The sequence below is a fragment of the Prionailurus viverrinus genome, chromosome D2, assembly GCF_022837055.1.
Source record: "Prionailurus viverrinus isolate Anna chromosome D2, UM_Priviv_1.0, whole genome shotgun sequence".
NCBI lineage: Eukaryota > Metazoa > Chordata > Mammalia > Carnivora > Felidae > Prionailurus > Prionailurus viverrinus.
The window spans coordinates 76567308-76593196 of record NC_062571.1 but is presented as its reverse complement, the minus strand read 5'-3'; the positions used below and the strand labels follow the sequence as shown (position 1 = coordinate 76593196).

Sequence of the window (25889 nt, the reverse complement as noted above, 5' to 3'; positions counted from 1 at the left end):
TCCACTGAGAACAGACGCCCAAGTACCAAAAAGAAATGGTCCCATTCTTTATCTTTGGTTCATTTTAAAAACAGCCCAGGAGGCCCGTTTTCCTATTTGCACATTTTCAAGTTTCTAGAATCAATGGTGTGTCATCAGCAGTTTGTACTCCCCAGACTAGTTCACCCAGGACTGATGCTGGCGGGTTCCCATCAGAATGACTTCAGCCTTTCTCAGCGAGCTAAGAGTGGCAACGACACCAGCATGTATTTTTGTGCAGTATCGTCAGGCACCAATATTAAACTCAATACAGTCGTGAGGAATTCGGCACGGGGGCTCTAAGTCAGCATGCGACGGGAGTTCCAAGGTCTCAGGACTATCCTTCTCTTCCATTTTTGGTTTATGTGCAAGCAATTAAAACACCAAAATCTAGCCCATTCAGGGGCTGTGGTCCTTCCCAAGCTTTCAAAACACACGGGCAAAGAGGGATCTTCTACCCAGCGGCTTGAGTAACTCTGATCTTAACCCCAATGGCTTCTAGGAACCCAATCTGGGAAGATAAACCCAGGCTGGTTAGATGACTCAGAGAAGTGTCAGATAAAGATGACCCCAAGGCTCTCACAGAACACATTCCCCACCCCCCAGTGACCTGGACTCCACAGAACACTTTGGTCAGCCTCCGGCAACACCAGGGACTGATTTTCTCCTGCGCTTTTGAACCAGCCCAGCCCTTCCCTGAGGCCTGAGGGTGGCCCGGGTGAGCAGAGATGCTGCCCGAGTGATCCCTGGGCTGGGTCAATCCTGAGAGGTGTGGCCGGTCCAGTCCCATCACCTGGGTGCACAGCCCGGAGTCTTCCCAGGAAACAGCTGCCATCTGAGGATGCAAAAGTGATGGACCCTCATTCTCACGACGTGGGCCAGGATCCATGTGGATCCCAGAGCCGGCTAGTAAACGTGTCTGTCGCTGACTGTCACTGAAGCCAGGGAGACACAATCTTGATGCTGACACTCCTCAGCACTTCAGAAATCACCAAAAAACATTGTGAGTTTGATTATTACTTTATTTTACTTTTCTTAAATGTTGCATTAAAGTCATCCAGCATACAGATATTCCTGGGCTCCTTGCACATTTTATTCTATCTGAGGTTAGGTATTTTAGCTAGGAGATGAAGATCATCCCAACAAAAGAGCAACAATTCCGAAAAATGGGTTTCGTGTTTGTGTGATGGGAAATCAACAGCCCATCCACCAGCCAAACGCCTCCCTCGGTCCAGAGCTGCGCAAAGACAGAGTACAAGCGTGGCTCACACGTGGTGCCCGCGCACAGATGGGGCCCCGCCACCAAGCAATGGGGTGAAAGTTCTGAAACGAGCAACTGCTGCATTTGTACAGAGTAAGAATACAGAAGAGCATCATTTTCTTTTTAGCCCTTTAATTAGTGTGTGTGGCCTCCACCCAAGTTACTGCGTACCAAGCGCCTATGAAAAGTAAAAACAAACGGATTCAAAGTCCCTGAAATGCATGCAACTTAAAATTCCCTAAAGCACACCGCCAGCTCCCAGTCCCCGGGTCTGCTCTGTGTCCAGTGGAGACTACGGTGCCGCTGCGTTACCAGCTGTGTCCGTCGTGCTGCCGGGGTTTGCCGTCGCTGCTTCTTTGGCTTCTGGCGGCTGCTGGGTTTCAGTTTTGGGATCTTCTCCGTTTCCCGCACTTTTCTTACTCTTGTCTGTGGCCGTGGCACCCATCTCCATGATTTCCTGCAGCGGCCGATCGGATTCAAGGGAGCTAGGCTGGAGTTCATAAACCTGGACTTGACCTGGGACATCTATCGCTTTCTGTTCAAGTTTTTCCAGGATGGTCTGAACCTTCCTGACACCATCTCTCCTGGCCTGACGGACATCAGCTCGTCCTTCAGGGTCTACTGAATCCAGGGCCAGTAGCTCTTTGGTCAAATACTCTTCGATCATTAGGTACTTTTTGTCCGTCTTCTTGCCTTCAAAGTTGTCCACGGCCTGCTCCAGCCCTTGCACGTTCTGCAGGATGGCTTCCACTTTCAGCACGCCTGGATGTTTTGGGGGCGCCTCAGCTTCTCCTGACTTGGGAGGTGCAGCCTCTGCAGGGGCGGGGCTGGGGGCTGCCCTCTCTTCTGCAGCCACATTCTTGGGGGACGAGGGGACAGCAGAAGGGGCGGGGCTGGGAGGATGGGGAACCGGAGCAGCGGGAACCTTTACTTCCACCCTCTCAGAGGCGGGTGGGGGCTTCTGGGAAACAGGTTGGGAATCTGCCTCCTTGCGGATCACCTGAATCGGGACGTGTCCAGGAAGGAGATCTGGTCCAACTGGGCCTGGCTTGCTTTCGGGTTTGTTTTCAGGTTGGGGAACAGGTGAAGATTCTCGATGAGTCATGGGCTGCTGAGAGGAGGCAAGGACAGAGAGATATTTTTAATAACTGGCTGAGAGTCACAGGCAGTTGTTTGTAGTGAGTACAGACCATAAAGAAAACTGGGGAATGGCTTTAACGTATAAAAGAGATTTTCAAAGTCGACCAAATACTGTCACAAAAGAAAAACATATTGATCCTGTAACGTGACCAAACCATTTGTTTCCACTCATCACCCATCACCTTGGACTGTGTGGGGCTGTCACCATTCACTGAATTTTTCTGTAGATGGTATTCTTAGGGCAACGAAAAGAACACCAATGTAGTATTCAAAATGAAAATATCAAAAAACTCGCTGACTGCTGAGCTAGTTTAGCCCAAAGCAAAGTCCTGGGTGACTCAGAATCTCGGTGGCACAGCCATGGAGGAATGATTGCCACATGTGCCCTTCCTTACACTGTGTGGACAGTTCTGTTCAGGGTGTGACAGTCTCATCTCCCGTTTCAGAAGAGTTGTAATCTTTTTTTAATGTATATTTATTATTTTGAAAGAGAGACAGAGCATGAGCAGGCGAGGAGCAGAGAGAGAGGAAGACATAGAATCTGAAGTAGGTTCCAGGCTCTGGGCTGTCAGCACAGAGCCCAACGCGGGGCTTGAACTCACGCACCGCGAGATCATGACCTGAGCCGAAGTCGGACACTCAACCGACTGAGCCACCCAGGCTTCCCTAATCCTTTTTTTTTTTTTTTTTAAAGCTATGACAACCTAGCAGTTTCTGCCCAGACTGATCTATTTTTTGAGAATAAGCAAGGTGCCTAAAATAGTTAACTCTGAGGATTTTGCCGCGCACATTTATGCCCAGAGCCAACACTCAGCTGCGCATCTCTGCACGGACTCCTGGCCGCCCGTACTTTTTAATGTGACCACAAGCGGTATTTTTTAAAAAGCGCTATGCTTCAACCAAGTATCTTAGCTTTCCTAGCATCTAGGTGAATACCTTACCCCGCTTCTTTATTATGCGTATGTCGCTGACACACAGTGTTACACTGTTTCTGGTGTACTGCACAGTGATTCGACACTTCCACACATTACAGGTGCTCACCACAGTAAGCGCACTCCCCAGCTGTCACCACATGTCGCCACAATATTCCCTACGCTGTACTTTTCATCTCTGCAGCTTATCTTATAACTGGAAGTTTATACCTCATAATGGCCTTCACCTATTTTGCCCATCCCCCCCATCCACCTCCCCTCTGACAACCATCAGATTGTGCTCTGCATTTAAGAGCCCGTTTGGCTTTTTGCTTGTGCTTTTGTTTTATTTTTTAGATTCCACACAGTAGTGAAATCGTATGATATTTCCCTTTCTCCATTTGACTTATTTCACTTAGCATAATACCCTCTAAGTTCATCCATGTTGGTACAAATGGCAAGATTCCATTCCTTTTCACGGCTGAGTAATAGTCCAGTGTGTGTGTGTGTGTGTGTGTGTGTGTGTGTGTGTGTGTGCGCGCGCGCGCATGCCACATTTTCTTCATAATGGACACTTGGGCTGCTTCCATATCTTGGCTATCGTAAATAATGTTTCAATACACATAGAGTTGTATACTGTTTTGAATTAGTCTTTTTGCCAAAACCCTTTAAAAATCTCACATACCCTAGGGTGTCTGGGTGGCTCAGTCGGTTAAGTGTCTGACTCTTGATTTCAGCTCAGGTCATGATCTCACGGTTCGTGGGTTTGAACCCCATGTCGGATTCTGCACTGACAGTGCAGAGCCTGCTTGAGATTCTCCCTCTCTCTCTCTCTCTCTCTCTCCCTCTCTCTCTGCCCCATCCCCCACTGGCTCTCTCTCTCAAAATAAATAAACTTAAAAAAAAAAAAAAAACTGACACCCTAATTCCATGAACTGGGAAATAAGAGATACTAATACTAAAATACTAAATTCCACTATAATGTTCGGTTAGGTCAAATCTTTGCACATGTTCAAAAAGAAATCTGAACAAGCACTAAAAAGGAGGGCACCATAAACAAGGTTATGGGAAGCAGAAACGGGATTAAATATTATTTCACCGACTATGGGAAATATATGGGAAAGACATGAGGGGAAGCTTTTCTAGCACTGCAGATGGGCATTTCTTTCCTGGGATTCCTGAGCCCAAGGAAGGACCTGTGGCTACTTAGCCATCTGAATGCCAGCAACATCCTTTTCCATCAGATTCTTTTGCCAATGCACATGACCTCAAATCTGGCCCTTACCATTCAGGAACCAGCCACACACCCCTCTTTGGGCTTAAAAGGGCTGGGTATGAAAAATGACTCATTATTTTTTCAAATTTATTTGAGAGAACGAGAGAGCAGGGGAGGGGTAAAGAGAAGAAGAAACAGAATCCCAAGCAGGCTCCACACTGTCAGCGCAGAGCCCGACACGGGGCTCAAATTCACGAACTGTGAGATCATGACCTGAGCTGAGATCAAGAGTCAGACGCTTACCTGACTGAGCCACCCAGGCGCCCTGAGAAAAATGACTTTAGAAACTCCTAAGAGGGACTGCTCTATGGCGTGTCCTCTTTGAAAATGTCAAGGTCATGAAAGCAAAGGAAGGCCGAAGAACTGTTCCAGATTGAAGCAGACTGAAGAGAAATGATACCTAAATGCAGCGCTCGTGATCCTAGATTAGATCCTGGAGCAGGAGAAACTGCTCTCAAGGAGATTTGAAAGTGGACTGTGTATCAGGTAACAACGTAAGGAGGTTAAGTGTCCCGATTCTGGTAACTGTACTGTGGTTATGAATGAAAAGGTCCTTCTTAGGGCAATATTTGCTGAATTATTCATGGGTAAAAGAGCATGATATCTACAATTAAATCTCCAACAAAGAAACCACGTGGACGATACATACAGAGAGAAGAAATGGCAAAGCAAATACAGCAAGATGTTAACAGTGAATATGGATGAAGGGTAGACTGGGTTTCTTTGTATGATTCTTATAACTCCTCTGTAAGGCTGAAATTCTTTCCTATACAAAGAAGCTAAAAAAAGAACCACACGACGGTGCTGTCACCATTTATAGTAAGACACCCCGCATTTGTCTACAAGGGGCTTTCCCTCTAAAAACTGTGGCAGAAAACGAACTCGGCTGCTCAAGGTGGGGTCCCAGGGCTGCTCACGGCTCTGCTAAGCTCCAAGCTTACTGACACCAGCGACCCCCTCCTCCAGGACGTGCCCACGAGCTGCCCCTGAAGAATGAGCAGGTCTGTGCCTGCCACTTCAGCAGACTGGAATGTTTCCCAGCCAGCCAGCCGGCTCATCATCAGTCAGGCAACTCGGTCCTTTGCCATCAGGGAGAGAGGTGGAAGACGTGTCCTTGTCATCAAGCTCCGAGCTGAGCTAAACAGGTAAGATGAGCACTTCCGAAATGCACAGAGTGCTCACGGGCCGAGCTGTAAGGGACTGTGATGAGGTGCCATGAGAAAGAGGAGTAGGCTTCATGGAAGAGGCAACACTGGCTTGTCCCCTGCAGGATGGGGAAAACCTGGATCGCGATGGCATCGCAGGGGGCTGGTTCAGCATGAGCAAAGGCACAGAGGCGACAAGAATGGAAAGAGTGGAGAAGGGGTACCCGTGAGGAGGAGACAAGCCGTCTGGAGCACTGGAGACGAGGCTGCGGCTAGGATGCGGAAGGGTTATGAAGCGCCTTAACAAAGCGTGGTGAGCACTGAAACACTGAGACAGCGTGTGTGGGTGACACTCTACTTGCTGTCCAGCCATTTCACGGTGGCTGAAGTTCTGCCCCAAAGGCAGCCACACTGAAAAATGAGCAAAAGCTACAGACAGTACTGAGAGTTCCCAGCACTTGTCCTGCACTTCTGCTGGTGATCAGCCATTTCTAGGATCTCCCTTTCCCCCAGTAACACGTGTGTGAACTGGTCACAACCAGTGGAGGAACCAGGGCCCCTGCAAAGAGCTCCTCAGCCCCTGGAGAGGGGCTGCCATAGTCAGTCTGCTGACACCAACTCCATACCTGAGGCCTGTCGACCACGGTGTGTACACGGTGAGGCGAAGGGGAGTGCACCGGTGTGCCGCTTCTGGCCGGGGAGCCCTCCCGGCTGGATGCACCCCGGACGGGAGACCGAAACGGGGACGCTGCCGGCATGGGCCGCGGCTCCCAGTCATCCCCCGGGGCCCTGTGGTACATGGGCTGGTAGGTCTGGTATTCACCCTGCTGAGCTGGGTAGTGGGTCTTCTGGGCTTGGTGGAAGGAAGGCTGGGCTGCCGGCCGGGTGACATTCTGCTCGTGTATCACGGGGATGGGGATGTAGCCCCGGGGGAGCTGGTGGCTGCCCAGGCCGCTCCTGCTGGACGAGGAGGGCAGGCTGGCCGAGGAGGACGAGGACGAGCAGTCCGAAGCAGCTGGAGACTGAGATCGCTACGAGACACAAAGCGTAGAGACATGGCTCCATGAGTGACCCTCTACCCAGGTGCTCTAACCTCGCCTCCATCACGTGCCTCCTCAGGGTAACACGTTTAACAGGACCTTCCACCTGTAAACCTTCACAGCACAGCAAACTGCGGTGCTACGACTCAGGGCTCTAGAGTCTGGAGTGTTCCAATTCTTACCAGCTCCATCGCCTTCTGAGCCCCATCTACAGTATGGAGCAGATGCCCCTTCCCTCCCCGAGGTGACTAGAAGATTCGGTAAGACAGTCTCTGGATATGCTTCGGCACCTGGGCTGCACGCGGTGGTGCTCAACCTGCTGGTTCTGACTGCTGCCGCACCTGTGGTCACTGCAGGTCACGTCTTTCCTTAACCCTTTCTCTGCTCATCTACAGAGAACGAGCTAAGCACCGGAAGCAGCACATCCCACGTGGCCAGCCCCTGGACCGCCTAGAAAGCCAGGTGCGTATTTCCTCAGCTGGCTCCAAAGGGTCCTGTCAGCTCAAATTTGGTAAGATTTCTCTGATGCGTCACTTTTGATTTTGACAACAAAAATATTACATACATAGGTACTACTCTGAAAAGGGAAAAGAGTAGGGCTGAGGGAGGCAATGCCAACTCTGGGCACAGACACGGAGCGGAGGATTTGTGCTCAAAAACAGTGCCAGTGGATACAGCCGGATAATCTGCAGACAGGAAACCCAGAACGGCTTACTTACTGCTCAGGAATCTTACTGGGGTCCACCGGCCCTCAAATTCCTGGCTAAGAACTAGATTAAGAACCCTTTAGAGTTTAGTGCACTGAAGCACTGGCCTCAGGCTTAAAAATAAAACCCTATCATCAAGCAGCTGGCTTCCGGACTCTTTATTTTCGGTTTCCTTTGAAACCATGGGACATGGTGAGGGCAGGCATGCCACCTCGTTTTCCCATCAACAGAGCTGCACGCAGTTAATACTCACCCCTAAGTAGGGAACTGAGTGAAAGAACACATTGCTATCCCTGTGGTGCTGATGCAGAAAGCCCAGTAGGAGGAAGAAGCACCGGACTAGGAGCCAGAAGGCCAGGCTTCCGGTCCCAGAAATGCCACACTTGTACCTTTATGCATCTGGACCAAGCTGTTTACCCTTGTGAAGCCCAATTCCTTAACCCCAAAGATAAGCCGTGACCCCTGCCCACTTGAAACAACACAGCTGTGAAATGCGGGGGGGACACCGTGTGGCCGTAGTGCTGTCTTTGCTGGGTGACCTCTGCCGCTGCAGGCCAGGCCCGGATGCCCTGCACTTTAGCCCCAGGGTCCGGGGCCTGCCCCCAAAACACAACAGCCCGCTCTCCTTACCTCAGGTCTGTGAGAGCCTGGGGGCTGGGTCGCCGCAGCTGCTGCCACCGCCTGTCCACACTGTTTATCTGGCTGGGTGGCTTCCACCACACCCCGCAGAGGTGACTGGGACCTCTGAGGAGCCTCTGTGGCCGCCTCAGTTCGGAATCGCTGTGTGCCGGGCTGGGAACAGACAAAGGAAGGGCGCGGCTGCCGGCTGTCCACACCCTCGTGGTGGACAGGAATGGCAATGTAGCCTGGTCGGAGCTGGGGGTACACAGCGTGGCCTTCCCTCGCGGGCAGCAGCTTGGAGCCCTCCTGGGAAGGGCCGTTGGCAGAAGACGGTGTTTCCTAAAACACAAAAAAGGAGAAACAGACTGGTTAGGAACTGGGAAGAAAGCACCCCGAAGTGGCAAAAGCGTGGTGCTAAGGGTCCCCATCTCCCAGAGTGATTCTGGGCCCCCCAGCAGCAGCCAAGACAGCTGAGCACAGACAGCTCACAGGCACCCCGTTTCTATCACACATCCCATCCCCTACATGGCTGCTTATGGCCAGCAGTTTAAGAATTAGGGGCCTCAAGAGAAAGCAGTTGGGCCAAGGTATCCGTTGAGCACCAAGAGGTCCCAATTTCCCAAACTGGTCAGACAGGTTCCTTTTATGGGTGACAAGCGGCAGCAGTTACGTAGGAGAACCACTGACTGTCCCCCAAATCAGAGACCCAGATCAGAAGGTGCGAGGATGACTCAAGTCCAACTCACTACACCACACCCGGCTTCTCCGCTTCCTCAAAGGTCCTAGCGTTTCCTAACACGGACTTGTGCTGGACCCAAACACAGGACACAGTCGGCACACCTCTGCAGAGAAGCGGCTGTGGGACAAGGCTGCCTACTCGGGGACGTTTTCAGAACAAGCTGCAAGAAAGGGAGATGATGAGGAGTGCAGGGGCAGCACAGGGGGAGAATGAAAGCCGACGATTAATTATGCTGGTCTGAGGAGGCCAACAAAGCCTGCTCTGCTCCGGCGAGGAGTGGCCGGGGTCCCTCTCATGTTCTCGCATGAAGCTGTCCCTTCAGCGGCCTGGCTATTTTGGGACCCTTTGAGAAGGCCAAGTTCCAGATGTACCACAGAGGAAGATCTGGTTTCAAACAACAAGGCCGGTCAGTCACTCACGGGGCAATGTCCTTTCTCACCAAACACAGGCTGGGCAACCAGAGTCAGGGACCCCCAGGATTTCCAGTCTGGACCATCTCCTGGAACACGAGAAGGATCTTTACAGAGAAGGCAGCTACAGAACTGCACCCCTGACGCACATCTGGGTAGGTTGACTATTAAGGAGGAGAGCTCCCCTTCCTTAAGAAGGCCGAGCTGCAAACAGAGGCAAAGACAGAGGATCCAGGAGTTTGCAGGGTAGAATTCTCACTGCTGCAAAACCAGTCACAAGGAAGGAAAGCTGAGGGCTGATTTGCATTCTGAGTGATAGACCACTGTGATTTTTGCCTTGTGTTTGTGTTCCTGCACAAGAGTCAGTGGTGGTGGACCCTGAAACTTCGCTCTTTCAGGCCCATCAACTGCTTCCTTCCTGCTGAGCCCCTGCCCCGGGGAGGGCCTCCTGCACACAGAAGAGACAAGGGTGTCGCTGTGTCCTTGGGGACGCCAGCAGACAGGCGCTCTCAGATTAGAATACCCACGTGCTCAGGGTGGCGACATTACTTCAGCCTGTTTAGCTCTCAGGTCACCCAAGAGCAGGGAGTGGGTCCAGGCCTCACATTCAAAACCCGATCCCTGCCTGAGACAAAGCACCAAGAGACGCCGTGGAAACCCAGTGCTACTCAGTGCTGACTCATAACGCGCCATCTAAGCATCTTATCCCCTCGCTGGGACACCCCTCCTTCCAGCCTGAAGCCGGGGCCTGGACAAGTCCTGGGCATTTTCTGTGCTGGCTGCCTGGGGGCCTCACTGTTCCCTCCCAGCCATGCACACAAGCCTCAGCTGCCTGCACAATCCTCGAGCAGGGCAGTTAGGAAGCCCTCATCCACCGACCATCTCCCAGTGACCATCTCGCTACCCGGGCGCTGGGTACTATGGGGGTCACCAAACTGGCAAGGCTCCATTCCTGCCGACTAGGGGCTTTCGAGACAGTTTACGCACAAAACAAACAGGAAGCAAAACTACAGGGAAAGCCTGGGAGGCTCTGGGAAGGGGGTGGGGGAAACGCATGGGCTTTTCTAGCTAGGATGGGGCTGTCTTAGCTAGGATGCCAGTTCGGTCTGACCTCTGTTAGTAACAGTTCTGTGATCTGGGGGAATTCTCTTAGCCTGTGAGCTTTGATGCCCGTACCTAGAAAACGGGGCTAGCGACACCCATCTATCTGGCAGGACTGCTATGAGGTTTTGGGAGGGCACATCCAAGGGGGATGCCCAGAAGGCAGCAACACATGCAAGTTCCCTCCCCAAAAAGGCACACGGTCATGCTGCACAGACCCCAAAGTGTCAAAGCAATCAAAACTGAAGAGCAAAGTTAACTGATAGAAGATTCAGAGTAGTGACTGCCCCGTAGGAAACGGGAGTAACTGGGAGGGTCTTGAACCTTTCCATGAGGATGGAAATGTTCTTTTTCTGCATGCTGGTAAACAGGTATATGCCTATGTACAGATCTATCGAAATACACACTTCCCTGAACCTCCCCCTGCCCTACTGCCCATCCCCTGTCACACTCCACCCGCACTATCCGGCTTCAACAGGTGAGGGCCGCCAACCCCACCGCCCCCACAGAGCCGGCTGTTAGCTGTGCCTCCAACTCAGCCCCTTCCAGGGCCTGGAAACCTAAGATAGGCCTGGCTGAGGCTTGGCGCCTCCTGGGGGAAGCCCCTGGATCCAGACGGCACTGCAGCCGCCTGCCAAGAGCTGTGCATTTTATGCATCTCGCTGAATATCTTCTGTACAACTAAAAGAGAAAAGGGAAGACAAAGGAAGGAGGGAGGGGAGGAAGAGTATTTCTGCCTGCCCAGAGGAGGTGACAGCAGAGACTACCTCCTGGAGCCAATATTCCTTCCACCTGGGTCTGGGAAGAAGTGCCATGTTTGGTCGGTAAAGGAAAGCTGTGGTCACTGTAGGCAGGATGCGGCGTTCGAGCAGCAGAGGGGAAGGGGACAGCGCATGAAGGTGAGTGCTGAGCTGAAGAAGGTAAGGCTGGAGGCCCAGAGGCCTGACCATCCCGAGAGCTGCTGACGAGAGATGCCTCGGCAAGACGGGAGGAGCCAGAAGGAAAAACCAGGACGCCGCAGGAAATGAGGGGAAGAGTCAGGGACGAGAGCAAGAAGTGTGGGCAAAGCAGAGCTGAGGGCATGGAAATGAAGGGTGACCCAGAAGGGCGAGCAGGAGAGTGCGGGGAAAGGCTGGCAAGACAGTCGGAGCGACGGGAAAGGGGCCGCTACCAAGACTCCTGTTCTGAGCCTGGGGCTGCCTGGCAGGTGTCGGGGGCTGCTGGCTTGAGCAGGGAGGCCGTGACAGGAAGGGTGGCCTGGGGACCCTGAGGTTCTGCACTCTGGGTTCTGTCTGAGTTGGCCCATCTATGCCATTCAGTAACAAACCACATGTCTCTTCATGAGCCTCACATCTAAAAGACTGCTTCCCCATGGCACCTGGGTGGCTCAGCTGGTTAAGGCTCCAACTCTTGATTCCGGCTCAGGTTATGATCCGTGATCTCACGGTTCGTGGGATCAAGCCCCACATCGGGCTCTCTGCTGTCAGTGCAGAGCCTACTTTGGGTCCTCTCTTCCTCTCTCTCTGCCCCTCCTCTGCTCATTCTCCCTCTCAAAAATAAACAAACATTCTAAAAATAAATAAATAAAGAACATTCCCCTTCCACTTTGATTGGGGTATTGTTTAGGAAAACACTAGGTTTAGGTAAGCAGAAAAACCATACCAGCTTTACAGAATAGAAAACTAAACGCTTCTACATGAATGCATAATTTAAACCAGAAATGAGGCTCCCGCCTAGAGTAAGGTCCACACCAGGAATACTGAGCCCAACCCATCTTCTCACATGTCTACTCTATCATTAGAGTCTTGTCAGTAGCAGATGCTTCAGTTTTTACTAACTAAAAAAGCACCACATAAAAGAATTAAATTGCCTTCCTGTACTTCTATGGTGTTTTTCACCGAGTGTAAAAAAAAAAGATAAAACTTAAAAAATTTTTCAAGTTTACTTATTTTGAGAGAGAAAGAAAGCATGAGGCAGAGAGACAGGGGAAGAGAGAGAATCCCAAGCAAGCTCTGCACTGTCAGCGCGGAACCCGATGCAGGGTTTGAACCCACAAACCGTGAGATCGTGACCTGAGCTGAAGTTGGATGCTTAACCTGATGAGCCACTCAGGCGCCTCAAAATATAAAAATTTAAAATGACAAAAGTAAAAGAAACAAATGTATAACAGTTATGATTCTCCTAGAATATTAGAACATGCCTCTTTAGTCTCCTAAGAAGTCTTTTCACAGTTCAAGCACGTCCAGAAAAAGCCTACTGGTTATGCCAGCATCCTCAACATAGCACTTGCTACTTGCCCCCCTTCTGACCTCAGTGGGGACCAGGGATCGCCCCTGCCTTGGGGTTAGTCTTCCGGGGAGGGAGGGGCGAGCTGTGATCATGTGACCAGGCAGGCCACTAGAGGTCCTGCCCTCAAAGGTCCTGTGTGTGTAGCTTCTTAAGGAGTAAGGACCAGTGTAGCTCTGCTCACCATCTATATCTTGGGCAAAGACATCAGGAATCCCTATATACAAGATCCAATTAGGAACCGCACTGCATTCATTTATAAAATGAATTGGTTAATTTTCCTCCCTTGCTTTGCACTGCAGGAAAATCTTGAGGCATATCTCAGGGCACTAAACAACTCCAGGAGATGGCCAGGATAAAAAGCAGGAAAAATTACCCCAGATGAGTCAAAATTTGCCCTATTAAGTACAAGGTATTATTATCAGAGAAGCCTGGGATCAGATTCTGAGCTTGGGTGAGCCCTTGGACTACGGCAAGTCTTGTTTGCTTAAGAGCACGTCTAAACTTTGCTGGTTTTTAATAACAATGTACGCTAAGGGGGCAGCTAAGAGATGTGGAAAGAGACTGCACTTGGTTCTAATCCTGGATCTGCCCCTAAATATGTTTGTTATGCAAGCAGCCCACATCCCCTCTCTGGACCTTAGTTTTCTCAGCTATTAAAATTGAAGGGGAGACCCAGATGCTCTGTAAAGCAGGGGTTCTCAGACTCTAGGGGGCATCAGGAGCACCCAGAAAATGCACAAAAATGCAGACCCCAAGCCCAACTCCAAGAAGTCTGATTCAGTAGGTGTGTGGTGAAGCTAACCAGGACTGCATTGAGAAACACCGATCTAAGTGAAGTTCCTTTCAGCCCTGACATTCTCCATGGCTCTTATTGCAAGGTCCCCTCTACCTCTAAACGTCTACATAAAGCTCAAAAACAAAGAGAAGTTGGTGTCACGGAAATCTAAAAATGACCACTCTTAACTGTGTTCACTTAAATCATAACAGGGGCACCTGGGTGGCTCAGTCGGTGAAGCATCTGACTTCAGCTCAGGTCATGATCTCACATGACCTGTGGGTTCGAGCCCTGCATCGGGCTCTGTGCTGACAGCTTAGAGCCTGGAGCCTGCTTCGGATTCTGTGTCTCCCTCTCTCTCTGTCCCTCCCCTGCTCGGACTCTCTCTCTTTTTCTCTCAAGAAATGAATAAACATAAATCATAACAGAAGTCACTGGGATTCAAAGTGCCCTAATGTTTCATGTCCTAAATGAAGAGGAGGCTGCTGACCCCCCAACCCCCAAGAAGGACGTCCTGTGCCTTAAAAGCAGGGCAAGAACAACATTCTTGCGTACCTACAAGGCATATGCCAACCACTGTGCTGGGGCATTGCACTTTCATGGCCTCAGCTGCTTTGGGGACAGCCGGGGAGCAGGGTTTGCCGTGACCCATCCACAGTCAGTTCCCTGTACACTGAGTGGCCTCTGATCCCTGAAAACCCCTAAACTCAACTCCACGGCACAGCCCTCTTCAAAGTGTTATTGGTACCTACAAGTTACAGCTCCCATCAGCACGTCTGAATGAAGGGGAAGAGTAACAAAGGTAACTCTTAGGGCTGCCCCACAGCACTTCCGCCTAGACAGGCCTGGAGTCTTAAGTAGGACACAGATCCATTAACTGGGTTTTTAGGCCAGAAGAGCCTTCACAACGGTCAGGGTTTGAATTTTACTAATGACACTTCAAAACTTCTAAAACAAAGATAAAAAAAGATGGAGGAAAACAGGAATCCTGACCTCCCCATATATGCAGGACCTGGATCAAAACTGAGTAGCTTGGCTCACTTCTAGCAGCCAGGAAACGGAGCAGAAGAAAAAACCTCCTTCTAGAGCACATAGCTGAGCTTCAACATTCTTCCAAAACTTTCTGTTTGGTATTTCAGGTCATAGAAATTATCACTGCCAATTTAATATATCCCACAACCAACTCAAAATTCCTCCAGTTCCCACTGGATTGTGATAAAGGGTCTCTCCCTCCACCTAAACCCCGTTTGGGGCACATAATAGATAGCGGGTAAGTTGTGAACAGTAAGCAAAATCCACCTCCATAGAAATCCCCATACAACACTCCTGGTAAGACAAGAGTCTGTGCTGACCACAAATTCTAGATGCAACTCAGCCACAGGTGACTGCAGGCTTTATCTGATTGCCTGTTATCAAAGCACATATTATTTTCTCCTGGGATCGCTGAGCTGGGTGTCCCTATGTGTCCCCACTGGGGAAAACTTTCTATAGGGATGAAACTTAACACCTCTTCTCTTTGTGGCTGTGTCCAAACAAGCAGGAGTGAACCGGCATGAGCCCTGGGCTCCAAGCTGCCACCCTGAACTCCAATCCCACCCTGCTGCTCACCAGCTATGTGCCCTCAGACAGGATTCCTTGCTACCAAGACTCAGTTTCTCAGGCAGTAAAAGTCCCCACATCTCCCAGGGATTTTTGCAAGATAGAAGTAAAATAAGGCACAAGAAAGTCTTTGTAAGCTAAGTGCTCCGAGCCCTACACAATCAGCTTCCTTCATTCCACAAATAGTTATCGGTAGATGCAGCTTTTCTGAGAAACAGTTGGTTGGGCCCATAGTTTACAAAGCCTAAAACCTCAGTGGTCTCACCAGTTAGGAATAAACCTGCTAAGAGTTAGAAGCTCCTTTATCTGAGCGTCTTAAGAACACTAATTAGCAAGGGTGCCATTTTCTCTGCTGGGAACTGTATCTATGTTTTCCAACCTGGAAGCAATCACAGCCCAACACTCCAGGGGCCTGAGCCCTAACCACCACCCCCCTGTGCCCCCCCACCCCCAAAAAGCCCTAGTCAAGTGACTCTGAGGGGGCCTGCCCTGAGGACAAATCCACACCCAACTTACACTGATTGGGGCTCCTTGCACTCCCGCCCAAGACCTAGTGAGAAAAACCAGGCCAGGCTGGGACAGGAGGACCTGGCCGGGAGCAGAATTCATCTGCTGGTATCACACCGACAGTCTCAGTGTGTCCCCCACCAGGGCAGGGGCCAGGCACCATGGGCCACAGCTGGCCAGTTTGGCGTCAGCCTCCAGCTTTCCCGTTTCCCCCACCCCCTGGAGCCCTCCTCAAGGATTCCACGTAGCAGATGTGGCCCAAGGTCACAGGGGCAGTTACCAAGCCAGGAACCCCAGTCACTGAATGCCCAACTCCTGAAGTTCACAGCTTCAGGGAATGAAAAGCACTAGCTAGGTCCTCTTCCAAAAAAAAAAAAGGGGTAGGGAACACCTGCTCTAATCAATCTGCAATCACGAATCACAGATGGAAAAGTACCTGAAATTTCCACAGCAGGAAGCAAACTGTCCGAATTAGACAAAGAGACTCCCTCGTGGTCCATTTCCAAGCGTTTCTCGAGGACTTGTCTCATGCTGTGGTGGAACACGGATCAATCACTTGGCTCTACCGTCTGCTAGACACCAACTAAGCAAGTGTTTGCTGTTATCAGGGTGCAGGGCTTCACTAGACCTGCATGTTGTACAAAACACAGTCCCCTACCCCAGCCTCCAATTCACCAAAGCAGCTAGGGCAAGGGCCCCTTTAACCAAGGGTCGCTGGTTCAATGATTCCTTGAGGGGAATTCCTGGGGACTCTCCTCCCCGCCCTGAACAGCTGCTCAAAGCATTCCTCCAACAGTCACACTCCCCCCAAGAGGGTGGTGGCAATTAGAAAACTGCCCTCTCTCCTTCCACCTGCAGTGCCATTTCCACCCCGTAGAGCTGGGTCCAGAACAGCTGTGCAAATGGAAACGGCCGGATCCTCTTTAACATGGCTCAGTTTCCCCACAACACTTGACCGGGCACCTAGTTCCTGCCTGGCAACTGTCTTGGGGCCTGTGCAGAGATGCAGAGGGAGACACTCCCCTTAAGGAGTCGAGATTCAGAGTTAAGACGCCACCCCGTGCAGCAGAGTGCAGGAAACACAATTCCTCCTGGCCTGTCTCGGCTGAGGAATCAGGGATGAATCAGGGGTGAAGCCGGTTGGGGCTGTGGTTTGTAGGTTTGGGTGAGGCCCCAGAAGGCCCTGCGGCCTTCATTTGACTCCCCTGACGTGTACCTGAGTTATGAGGGGCATGGGAACCCTGGGGAGGGTACTGAGGGCATCCAGACACTGGTCGAAAGAGAGTCGGCTGAGGTGGTACAAGGGGGATAAGAGGCCTTTGCTTCTGAGAAACAAGACTGGAGCCCCACCTGGGAGCCAACAGACCCATGTCTGGCCACATCTGTCTGCCATGTGGTGAGTCCTCTCCCACTTCTTAGTGGAGGCTGTGACTATTTCCACGGGTTATACACACGTGTCCAGTCAGGCCCTGACTCATCACTCTCCATGCACTATCCCCCTAATCGTCACAATCCTGCTGGACAGGGAATGTTGTGTTCCCATTTTACAGAAGGGCAGACTGAGGCTCGGAGAGAGTGAGTGATCTATCTGAGATCACTACAACCCAGGTGTGTCTGACATCAAGACCAGAGATGTATTAACCCTTTCACTATTCCTGCCACACCGTGCACTCTGATAATAACTGTGGCTGTCTTCAAACCCTTCATCTTCCCAGGGTAAAACGCAGCAGGGGAGAAAGCATTTCGTTTTGCCCAGTCGAGCCGGGCTGGGGCTCAAGACCTGGAACATTCAGTTCAAGTGTGCTCTGGGCCAGGGAGCCACTGCTTGGTGCTGAGTCACTGCCTGGCCGAGGCACGGCAGGCGAGAGGGAGGGCACTCCGCTCAGTTCTGAGTCACCACGGCCCTGTGCATCCAGCATGGGGCCTCAGGAGGGAGAAAACCCAGCTCCATCTGGGCAGGAGAGCTGGTCCCACTCTGACACTCAGGGTCCGTGGGACTAATTTGGAAGTGTCAAAAAGTGATGCAGCTGCCTTGTCTTCTGCACACACATATTCTTCCCTAGCCTCCCGATGTTTGGATTAAAAAAAAAAAGGTTTTTTAAAAATGTTCATTATTTTGAGAGAGAAAGAGAGAGCGAGAATGTGTGCGGGAGGGGCTGAGTAAGGAGACAGAGAATCCGAAGCAGACTTCACGCTGTCAGCGCAGAGCCCGACATGGGGCTCAAACCCACCAACCGTGAGATCGTGACCTGAGCCAAAGTCAGACGCTCAACTGACTGAGACACCCAGACACCCCTGGATTTTTTAAATTATTTATTCACCCATTCAGTGTCCAAGAAGAATCTTTAAGATAACCGGCAAAAAATCGGAGCACCTGGGCGGCTCAGTTGGTTAAGTGTGCAACCTCAGCTCAGATATCATGGTCTTGAGATTTGTGAGTTCAAGCCCCGAGTCAGGCTCTGACCTGATGGCTCAGAGCCTGGAGCCTGCTTCAAATTCTGTGTCTCCCTCTCTCTCTCTGCCCCTCCCCTGCTCACACGCTGTCTCTCTCTCTCAAAAATAAATATTTAACAATAAAATAAAAAATTAAATTAAATTAAATAACCAAAGGTCTACAATTCTACCCTAAGGAACACTGAGGAAGTTATTTCAAGATAGGAAATGGTTGTTCTCCAACAGGATGCGAGGGAATTTTCAGTGGCAAGTCTCACCTTAGTCACTGGGGACACAGCTCTGTGCTAGGAGTTCTTGGGCAGCCACACTGTTTACAGGCTCTTGACGTAGGCAGTGAGCAATCTGAAATTCTGGGCTTTTCTGAATTGACAGTGAATAAGAAGCTTCACTGTGCAGTATCTGGTCTTATTGCCAGCCACAAGGAGAAAAAAAAAGAGAGAGAGAGAGATTCCTTTGACAGTGCTGAGGCTGCTCTCTGTGCAGCTGGGCATCAGCAGTGTCTGGCTGCTGTGAGTTCCCAGCCTCTCCAGCAGGTCTGTTCCAAGATGCTGTGTTGCTGGTAGGGACAAAAAAGAGCTTCTCCAGACTCATAAGGATGAAGTCAGGGAATCAATACTTAAGTCCTTTGTGGAGAACAGCCCATTTAGAAATACAGTAAAAAGGAACTGGCTCCTGGGGGACATTTGGGAGCCCAGGACAACACTGCAGTACTTTGGAACGAACAGATAGAGCTTTCGGCAACTTACATTCACTCTGGGCTTAAGACTGTACTTCAGTAAGGGTGGCTTTTCTTTTACCAGCCTGTCCACTCCGGAACCCAGCCAGTGTTTTACCCTTCCCCGCACAGAATCATTTACTGAGACTGTAGATCCTGCCAGGCACTGAGAAACAGAAAGATGACAGACACAGCCTGCCCCTGGAACTCTCGGCCCACAGGGACATGACCCTAAGGCAAAGCAGAAAAGTGCCGCCTTTTGGAAGAAAGATTTGAATCAAAGTGACGTGGAGTCCAGGGCAGGGAGAGCCTGCTTCCAACTGGAGACATCTACACGTAAGAAACTCTGCACAGAGAAAGCTACGGAAGGAGACAGAACTGTCCTCCATATGGCATTGAACACTGTGACTTTCAGAGAGCAGGCACTCTGTCAATTTCAGACGGAATGAATGAATGAAGAACTTGGGCCCATCTCCTAAGTCAGATCCAGACTCAAGACACAAGTGGTTTCTAATCAACGGGGGCTGTGCCTGGTGAGCTCTGAGTATAAAGGAGTTCTGAGAAGCAGCCAGGCTCAGAGGGGGCAAGGTGAGGGTAAACCTCTGGCCACAACAGTCTTTCCGCTTTATCACAGCTGACAGGCCTCAGAAGCACCTAGTAGTTTCTATCTTAGAGACCTGTTTTGAGGATTTAAAGAAATAAGGTTTGTAATGCCCCTAACCAGTGTTTGACATGTTAATATAAACGCGTGTGTGCATATACACATACTTATACAAACATGTTGGCAGACAAAAAAATATTAGATTCATTCTATCCTCAAGAAATTCTCCCTAATGAAGCTGTCACAAGCTGCCTGGCTTCTAAGGCCCCCAAAGAAATCTACACAGAAATAAGTGATGACTTAGTAACATCACATATCTCACGCAGTCACACAATGCCAAGCAAGCAGTGGGAATCAATGTCCACATTTGCAAAGGATGGGATTTAGTGCTTAGCTTCAAAAGTCAAGCCTTGAGTCTGACATCAGAGGCACAAGAGGAGACCCAGTGAAGCTTGATGAGCCAGAAATGGGGAGCAGGGAGGGGCTCAAGAATTCCATAATCAGGTTGCTAGAGGTTTCTTCAGCGTTCATCAGCATTAATGGGTCCTCAGAGGTTCCTAATAAGCAAGGCCTTTGTCTTTTGCTCCCAGTTTTCCTATGTAAGGTGTCTTAAATATTTAAGAGCAGCATTACGACAGCAAAAATGCAAAGGAGGAAGAGTAGGTTTGGGTTATGCACGGTTTCCTACCTTTGATGATAAGCATCAGACCGTTTATAAATGCCAATAGGAAGTAATAGATATGTAGAGTGCCTTATATAAGGCAACTGTGTGTCATTCCAGAAATGGGGACAGGAGGACAGTGCTAATCAAGCCTCACCGGTGGTATGGAGCTTTCTGACTCACAACCGGCCCCTACAGCATCAAACAGCTAAGCCTTCCTCGGCCCTGGCTAATGTCAAATGCCGCCACAGTTCCTGTGTACCGGCTTTCCCCTCGTAAAGGGCAAAGCTACGCTGCAAAACGGGGGACGAATTATGTTCAGTTCTTGCCAAACACAGCCTGTTCTCTGGAGGGTAAAATGGAGGTCCTGGATGAGCTGGGCATTAAGGCATGTGGCCCACGTTCTTCATCCTCCCCCCCAACAAATCCCTGCTCATCAGTCGCAAAGGAATTTGCTCCTCCATTACTGCAACTTGCTGGAAATACAAAGGGGAGAAGGACCACTCATTTCCTGATTGTGCTCTGATTCTGCTGAGAGGCCCACGAGCTTCTAATCGATCTGCAAAGAGCAAAATGATCTCATCTGTAAGAAAATTCAGGAGGCTCTGCTAAACATGAAGCAGAATAAGTGGGTCTCTCCACTTCAATCGTAACTACAAACATTTCCAATTTCCTCTGAGAGGATGTTTCTCTACATCTCTCTTCCAGGGCCTGAATGTAATCTGTCAGCTTATTCTGGTGAGCTTCTGCTGGGAGGGCCAAACAGGAAGGAAATGCTCTGGCTCACATCTTTCTGGGGTACAGGAAGGTCTTGGGACTGCCCTGGATCTGACTCAGGGCACTGCCATCCCCATGTTCATACTCATGCAAGTCGGCACCAGGGAGTTTCACCAAGAAGGAAAATGGGGCCTCAGGCAAAGGCCATGCAGGTTAGATGTTAGACAGGCACAGCTTGAGGGATTCCAGGGCTCATATGCAGGAAAGGGTACAGTAAATCACAGCTCCCCCTACAAAATGGGATCACCATCCACCAGGGGCTCCCAAATGCCAGTGTGGCAAAATCAAAAGGATCAGGGAAACCTTTCAGACATACAGATTTCTGGGCAATGTGGACTAAACATGGGGGGCGGGGGCAGGGGACAAATAGAGGGATGAGGCCGCTGGTAATCTGTGCTCTTAAAAGGCTTCCCAGGAGACTGCCGGCCTCGGGATTCTGTGCTGGTGACCTCTAAGGTCTACAGAGCTAGAAAGCTCTGCTCACTGAGGGAGAAGGGTCTCCCCCCTTGTCCCAGGAAGGTTTCTGACAGAGCAGCACAGCACAGTACTCCAAAGCATCTGGTCTCTGTTTAATCAGGGGAGAGCAGGCGAGGGGCGGCTGTGCACCTTCAGACTCCAGAGTGAGCACCAACCTCTCTGCCAGGGAAGGGGCCTGGACCAGAATGAACTTGCCAGAAGATTAGTGGCAAGCCCGTGAGTGCAGAAAATTGACATCCAGGAAGACTGCAGGTGGGGAGGTCCGGGTGCATGGAGTGGAGTCAGGTAAAGCCCAATGTCTTAGCCTGTAGCTGCCCTGCCTCTTCGATGAAGGGCAAGACGCTTGCTCTCACTTGCCTCCTCTGTAAAACTAGGGACAAACAGTCACTCTCACTACTTCAGAGCAATGTGGGAGGATCAACTCTAAAATGACAGAGTACAAGACTCAATGAAACAGAGTTGTAGTCACTTCCTTTCCACGAAAGCCACTCCTTTCCCAGCAAGGTTAGACCATAAACACCCAGAAGCTGCCGTCCCCAAAAAAGGACTTCCTCTTTATCGACTGATGGCATCTCCTCCTGAAAATAAGGATGCTTGAAAGGTCCTCTTAGCTCATCTCCCCCCAAAACGCCCTTTGTTTTACACCAGGACCCTTTTTACTACGAAGTAAGAAGCCAATTTCTTTTTTTTTTTTTTTTTTTTTTTTTTTTTTTTTTTTAATTTTTTTTCAACGTTTATTTATTTTTGGGACAGAGAGAGACAGAGCATGAACGGGGGAGGGGCAGAGAGAGAGGGAGACACAGAATCGGAAACAGGCTCCAGGCTCTGAGCCATCAGCCCAGAGCCCGACGCGGGGCTCGAACTCACGGACCGCGAGATCGTGACCTGGCTGAAGTCGGACGCTTAACCGACTGCGCCACCCAGGCGCCCCAAGAAGCCAATTTCTAATATGAAACAGTACTGAAGATTTTCCGTTGTATTTAGTCTGGAGAAAAAGTGTCATTCGTGTAAGAGAATCTGAATTAATCACCCAGATGTTCTGTGTATTATCAAAGCACAGGTATGAGAACAACGAAGGTCAAGGAGCTAAGAAACTGAATGTCAGTTTTCTCAAGTTTTGTGCCATGCGGACAAATCTCGAGTAGTTAATTTGGTAAAGAGAACTCATTTCTTGAGTTATCATATCCAGTCATCACCATCCAAGTAATCACAGCACAGAGGTCAGCCACCTAGTACGTGGTGGCCTAGAGGACACAAAGACAATGAAGTAGTCCAGCCTGCACGCTTCACAGTTCCATAAAAATTCAAGACACTTCTACCTTCTTCTGAACAGATACCCTGCCTCTTATCAGGACTTTCTGGCGTAGTTCTCTTTGCTATTGGTACTGAGTGACCTTTGGAGACACACTTTAATTGTCTGGGTTTCTTTCTCAGTGAAACAAAGAGATTGAGCTAAGAGATCTTCATGGGCCTTTCGACTTTAAAATTCTGACTTAATTTTCAAATCCCCTTTTCCAGGGTCAGACTTCTGATTTAGTAGCCGTATTTTCTATTTGTTAAGAATGATAGGGGCGCCTGGGTGGCTCAGTCGGTTAAGCGTCTGACTCTTGGTTTCAGCTCAGGTCATGATCTCGTGGTTTCATGGGTTCGCCTGGGATTCTCTGTCTTCCTCTCTCTCTGAGAGTCTCAGAGACTCTGTCTCTCTTATTTATTTATAAATAAGTAAACTTAAGAAAAAAAAAAAAGAATTCTAGTAATTCCGGGGTGCCTAGCAGGTTCAGTCGGTAGAGCATGTGACTCTTGATCTCAAGGTTGTGTGTTTGAACCCTATGTTGGGTATAGATTACTTAAAAATAAAATCTTTAAAAAAAAGAAAGAAAGTTACTTAACCTGTTTTTTCCCCTTTAAAAAGAGTTTATGAAACCACAGCCTAACCAACTCACCGGATGGGTACACAAAGATCTCAACTTGCTGGGTGAGTCTCATGCTAAAAACAAAGTGTTGGCATTCTGGGTTTACACTGCACTTAACAGTGGCTATGTTCAAACTTGACCTTCACTTACAACAAAGGGTATGGCAGATTCTGACAGTCCCCGTCTCTATAGGAAGGAGGCCTCAACCTCAAACTAATAGTTTTACACCACACCAAAGGTCGACATCCATGTAGACTGCAGTAACAGGGCTGGTTTGAAATGTGCTTTAGTTTCACCCAATAATGGGCTGAGCAGGCATACAAAAAAGTATATATGATTATACCCATCCCAGCTAATTACATACTCTTGTACTAATTTTCCAGATATAAATATACAATTCAACTCTTATAAATGGAAGTTGCTGAATGTCCCTACGTCTCACTGTTGGGCACCAGATTTTTATCAATGTTTGTCATTTAGAAATGAAAGTGGATGATACAAATATTTCTTCTAGAATAATTATAAAGCATTTTTATTTTTGTGAATTTTTAAATCTTCAAAACAACTGACCAGCTCTTTATGGTTTTTTAAAATTTTGCCCAGACAGTATATCATTACCCTTTCTTTAAGTGTACTTCTTTTTGCCAATACTTTTATTTTGAAAAACCACAAATCTGTGGAATATTGGAAGAGTAACACACTTAGTTGTAATTTTTTAAGTTAACAGATTGATCCCAACTTTCTATTTCCAAATTTTCATGCTCCTAAGGACTAAAGAGTTTATATTTCTGCATATATGTAAATAAGGTATGCTGCATTCACGAAAGGGTTTCTGTATTTGTTGTGTTATCTACTGGAAACAAATCCTAAGTATTTTAATACCATAACAAGGAAGGGAATGTATGCCATTAAAAAAAACAAAAACAAAAACCATTCTCTTTCACGCCAGCGTGAGGCAATGTCCTAAGGCAATGGTCAACCATGGGACAGTCTCACATCTTTAGTTCAGAAATTGCCTGGCAGAAGAACGCCTTGTTTTTCAATAAATCATACTAAAATATATTATTGAAAATCGTTTCAAAGAAGAAAACAATTTTAATTTCAGATATAAAAACGGGGGAGTATATTTACATCAGTTCCCTGAGTCACTCTGTGCCTGAGCCAGTTAAGATGCCCCTCGAGCAAATTGAGGAATTTTAGGAGACAAAACACCTGCGAGACCTCCCCCAAGCTGGCGAGTGGGCCCCCTCGCCGGCGTCCGCCGCAGCGCGGACCGCAGGGAAACCGGGACCTCCGCCCCGGCGGGCGGCGGCAGAGGCGGCGGCGGGGCCTGGCCCGGGCCTCCAGAGGTGACCAGGCCGGCCGCCCCTCCGGAGCCCGGGCCCGCTCCAGCCACCCGGTCCTCGGTCCCTCGGATCCGGCCGGTGGACGGCACCTGGAGCCACTGCGCGGGTCGCACTTCCCGGGAACCAGACGCAGCGGAGGGGGGAAACATTTCCTCCCCTCCGGGGCCTCCCTCTCGCCCCGACGCCGGCCAAGGGCGGGCCGGAGCGGGGGCTCGTCGGGGCACAGCAGGCCGAGCCCGGGCGTCCACCCGCAGGTGCGCTCCGGGACCCCGCAACCCGGCCGGGTGCAGCGGTCCCCGCCGCTCGCCGTCGAGGGGGGGCGCCGGCCGGGGCGCCGAGCGGGCCGGCTCACCTTGGGGCCCTCGGGGGGCACGCGCGGGTCGTTCCACGTCGTGGTGCGGCTGTTGTGGTCCACGAAGAAGGGCCAGCCGGTCTGTGGGTCGATCTTGATTTCCCAGCCGGGGGGCAGGGGGTCGCGGTCGCCGGCGCCGCTGCCGGACGCCATCTGCACCATGGGCGAGTGGGTGGCAGCGCTCATGTTGGGTTGGGGTCGGCCCGAAGGGGCGGCCGCGGGGTGTCGGGTCGCGGGGTGCCTGGTCGTGGGGTGCCGGGCCTCCAGGCGCGGAGTCGCTCGCTGACTGCGGCCGGCTCGAGAGCGGTGCGCGCCGCCGACGTGTCCGGGAAGCCGGCGCCGGGCACCTTTATGAATTAAAGGAGGGGGTGACGTGGCCCGAGAGGGGTGGAAGTGTCTGGAAATAGCCTTCTCGCTGCCAACGGGGAAGGAGATAAAGGGAGGTAGCAACTGGCCGGCTAGAAACTTCTGGTCCCATCCAGAGAAGTTGGCGGCGAGCGGGTTGGATGCGGAGCTCCGCCCTGAGTCATCGGCTATAATCGGGGCGGGGCGGGGCGTGGGCGGGGCCTCTGCCGACCGCCCCTCCCCCACTCCTTCCTCCTCCTCCCCTTCCTCTCCCTCCTCCGTCCCCTCCTCCTCCCCCTCCACCCTGGCCCTGCCGCCCGCGCGGGTGTCCCCGGGCAGAGACTGGCCGGCGGGGCAGGCAGCCTCAGGGGCGTCGTCGGTGTGCGCTGGGCTGGTTTCGGTTTTCAGACTCTCTCTCTCAGCCTGGAGCCGAGTGGGTGTTCCCTGGACTGGGACTCGCCTTGCTGGGTGCCTGCTGCCGCTCCTTCCTATAAAAACAAAGTCATCGTGAGCCTTTAAAGTTGTTTTAAACTAGAGTCTCGCCCACCCCCTGCTTTGCTCCCTTATATGCTGATACTCGGGGACACTGGCGTCTCAATTACGTTTTAATCACTTTTTTTCCAAGGGCTTAAGGAGCTCTGGAATGTAGATCTGACACCATAACAAAGCCTGGGAGAAAATAGAAGTGCAAACAGAAACTCACCTGGCT

At 50.5% G+C, this 25889-nt stretch overlaps 1 protein-coding gene across 2 annotated transcripts; it reads right to left on the bottom strand.

Annotated features, from left to right (window-relative positions):
• Positions 1 to 1022: 1022 nt before the first annotated feature.
• Positions 1023 to 25371, bottom strand: BAG3 (BAG cochaperone 3). Of its 2 annotated transcripts, none has more exons than XM_047825729.1 (4): positions 24836 to 25371; positions 8129 to 8458; positions 6378 to 6782; positions 1023 to 2390 (listed from the first exon to the last, which is right to left on the bottom strand). In XM_047825729.1, exons 1-4 carry the CDS (start codon positions 25019 to 25021, stop codon positions 1572 to 1574), a joined length of 1740 nt encoding a protein of 579 aa, XP_047681685.1. In that variant the 5' UTR covers positions 25022 to 25371; the 3' UTR covers positions 1023 to 1571. The 2 variants fall into 2 exon arrangements, with proteins under 2 accessions (XP_047681685.1, XP_047681686.1); XM_047825730.1 differs by having other exon boundaries at positions 1023 to 2387.
• Between the last annotated feature and the right edge of the window lie 518 nt (positions 25372 to 25889).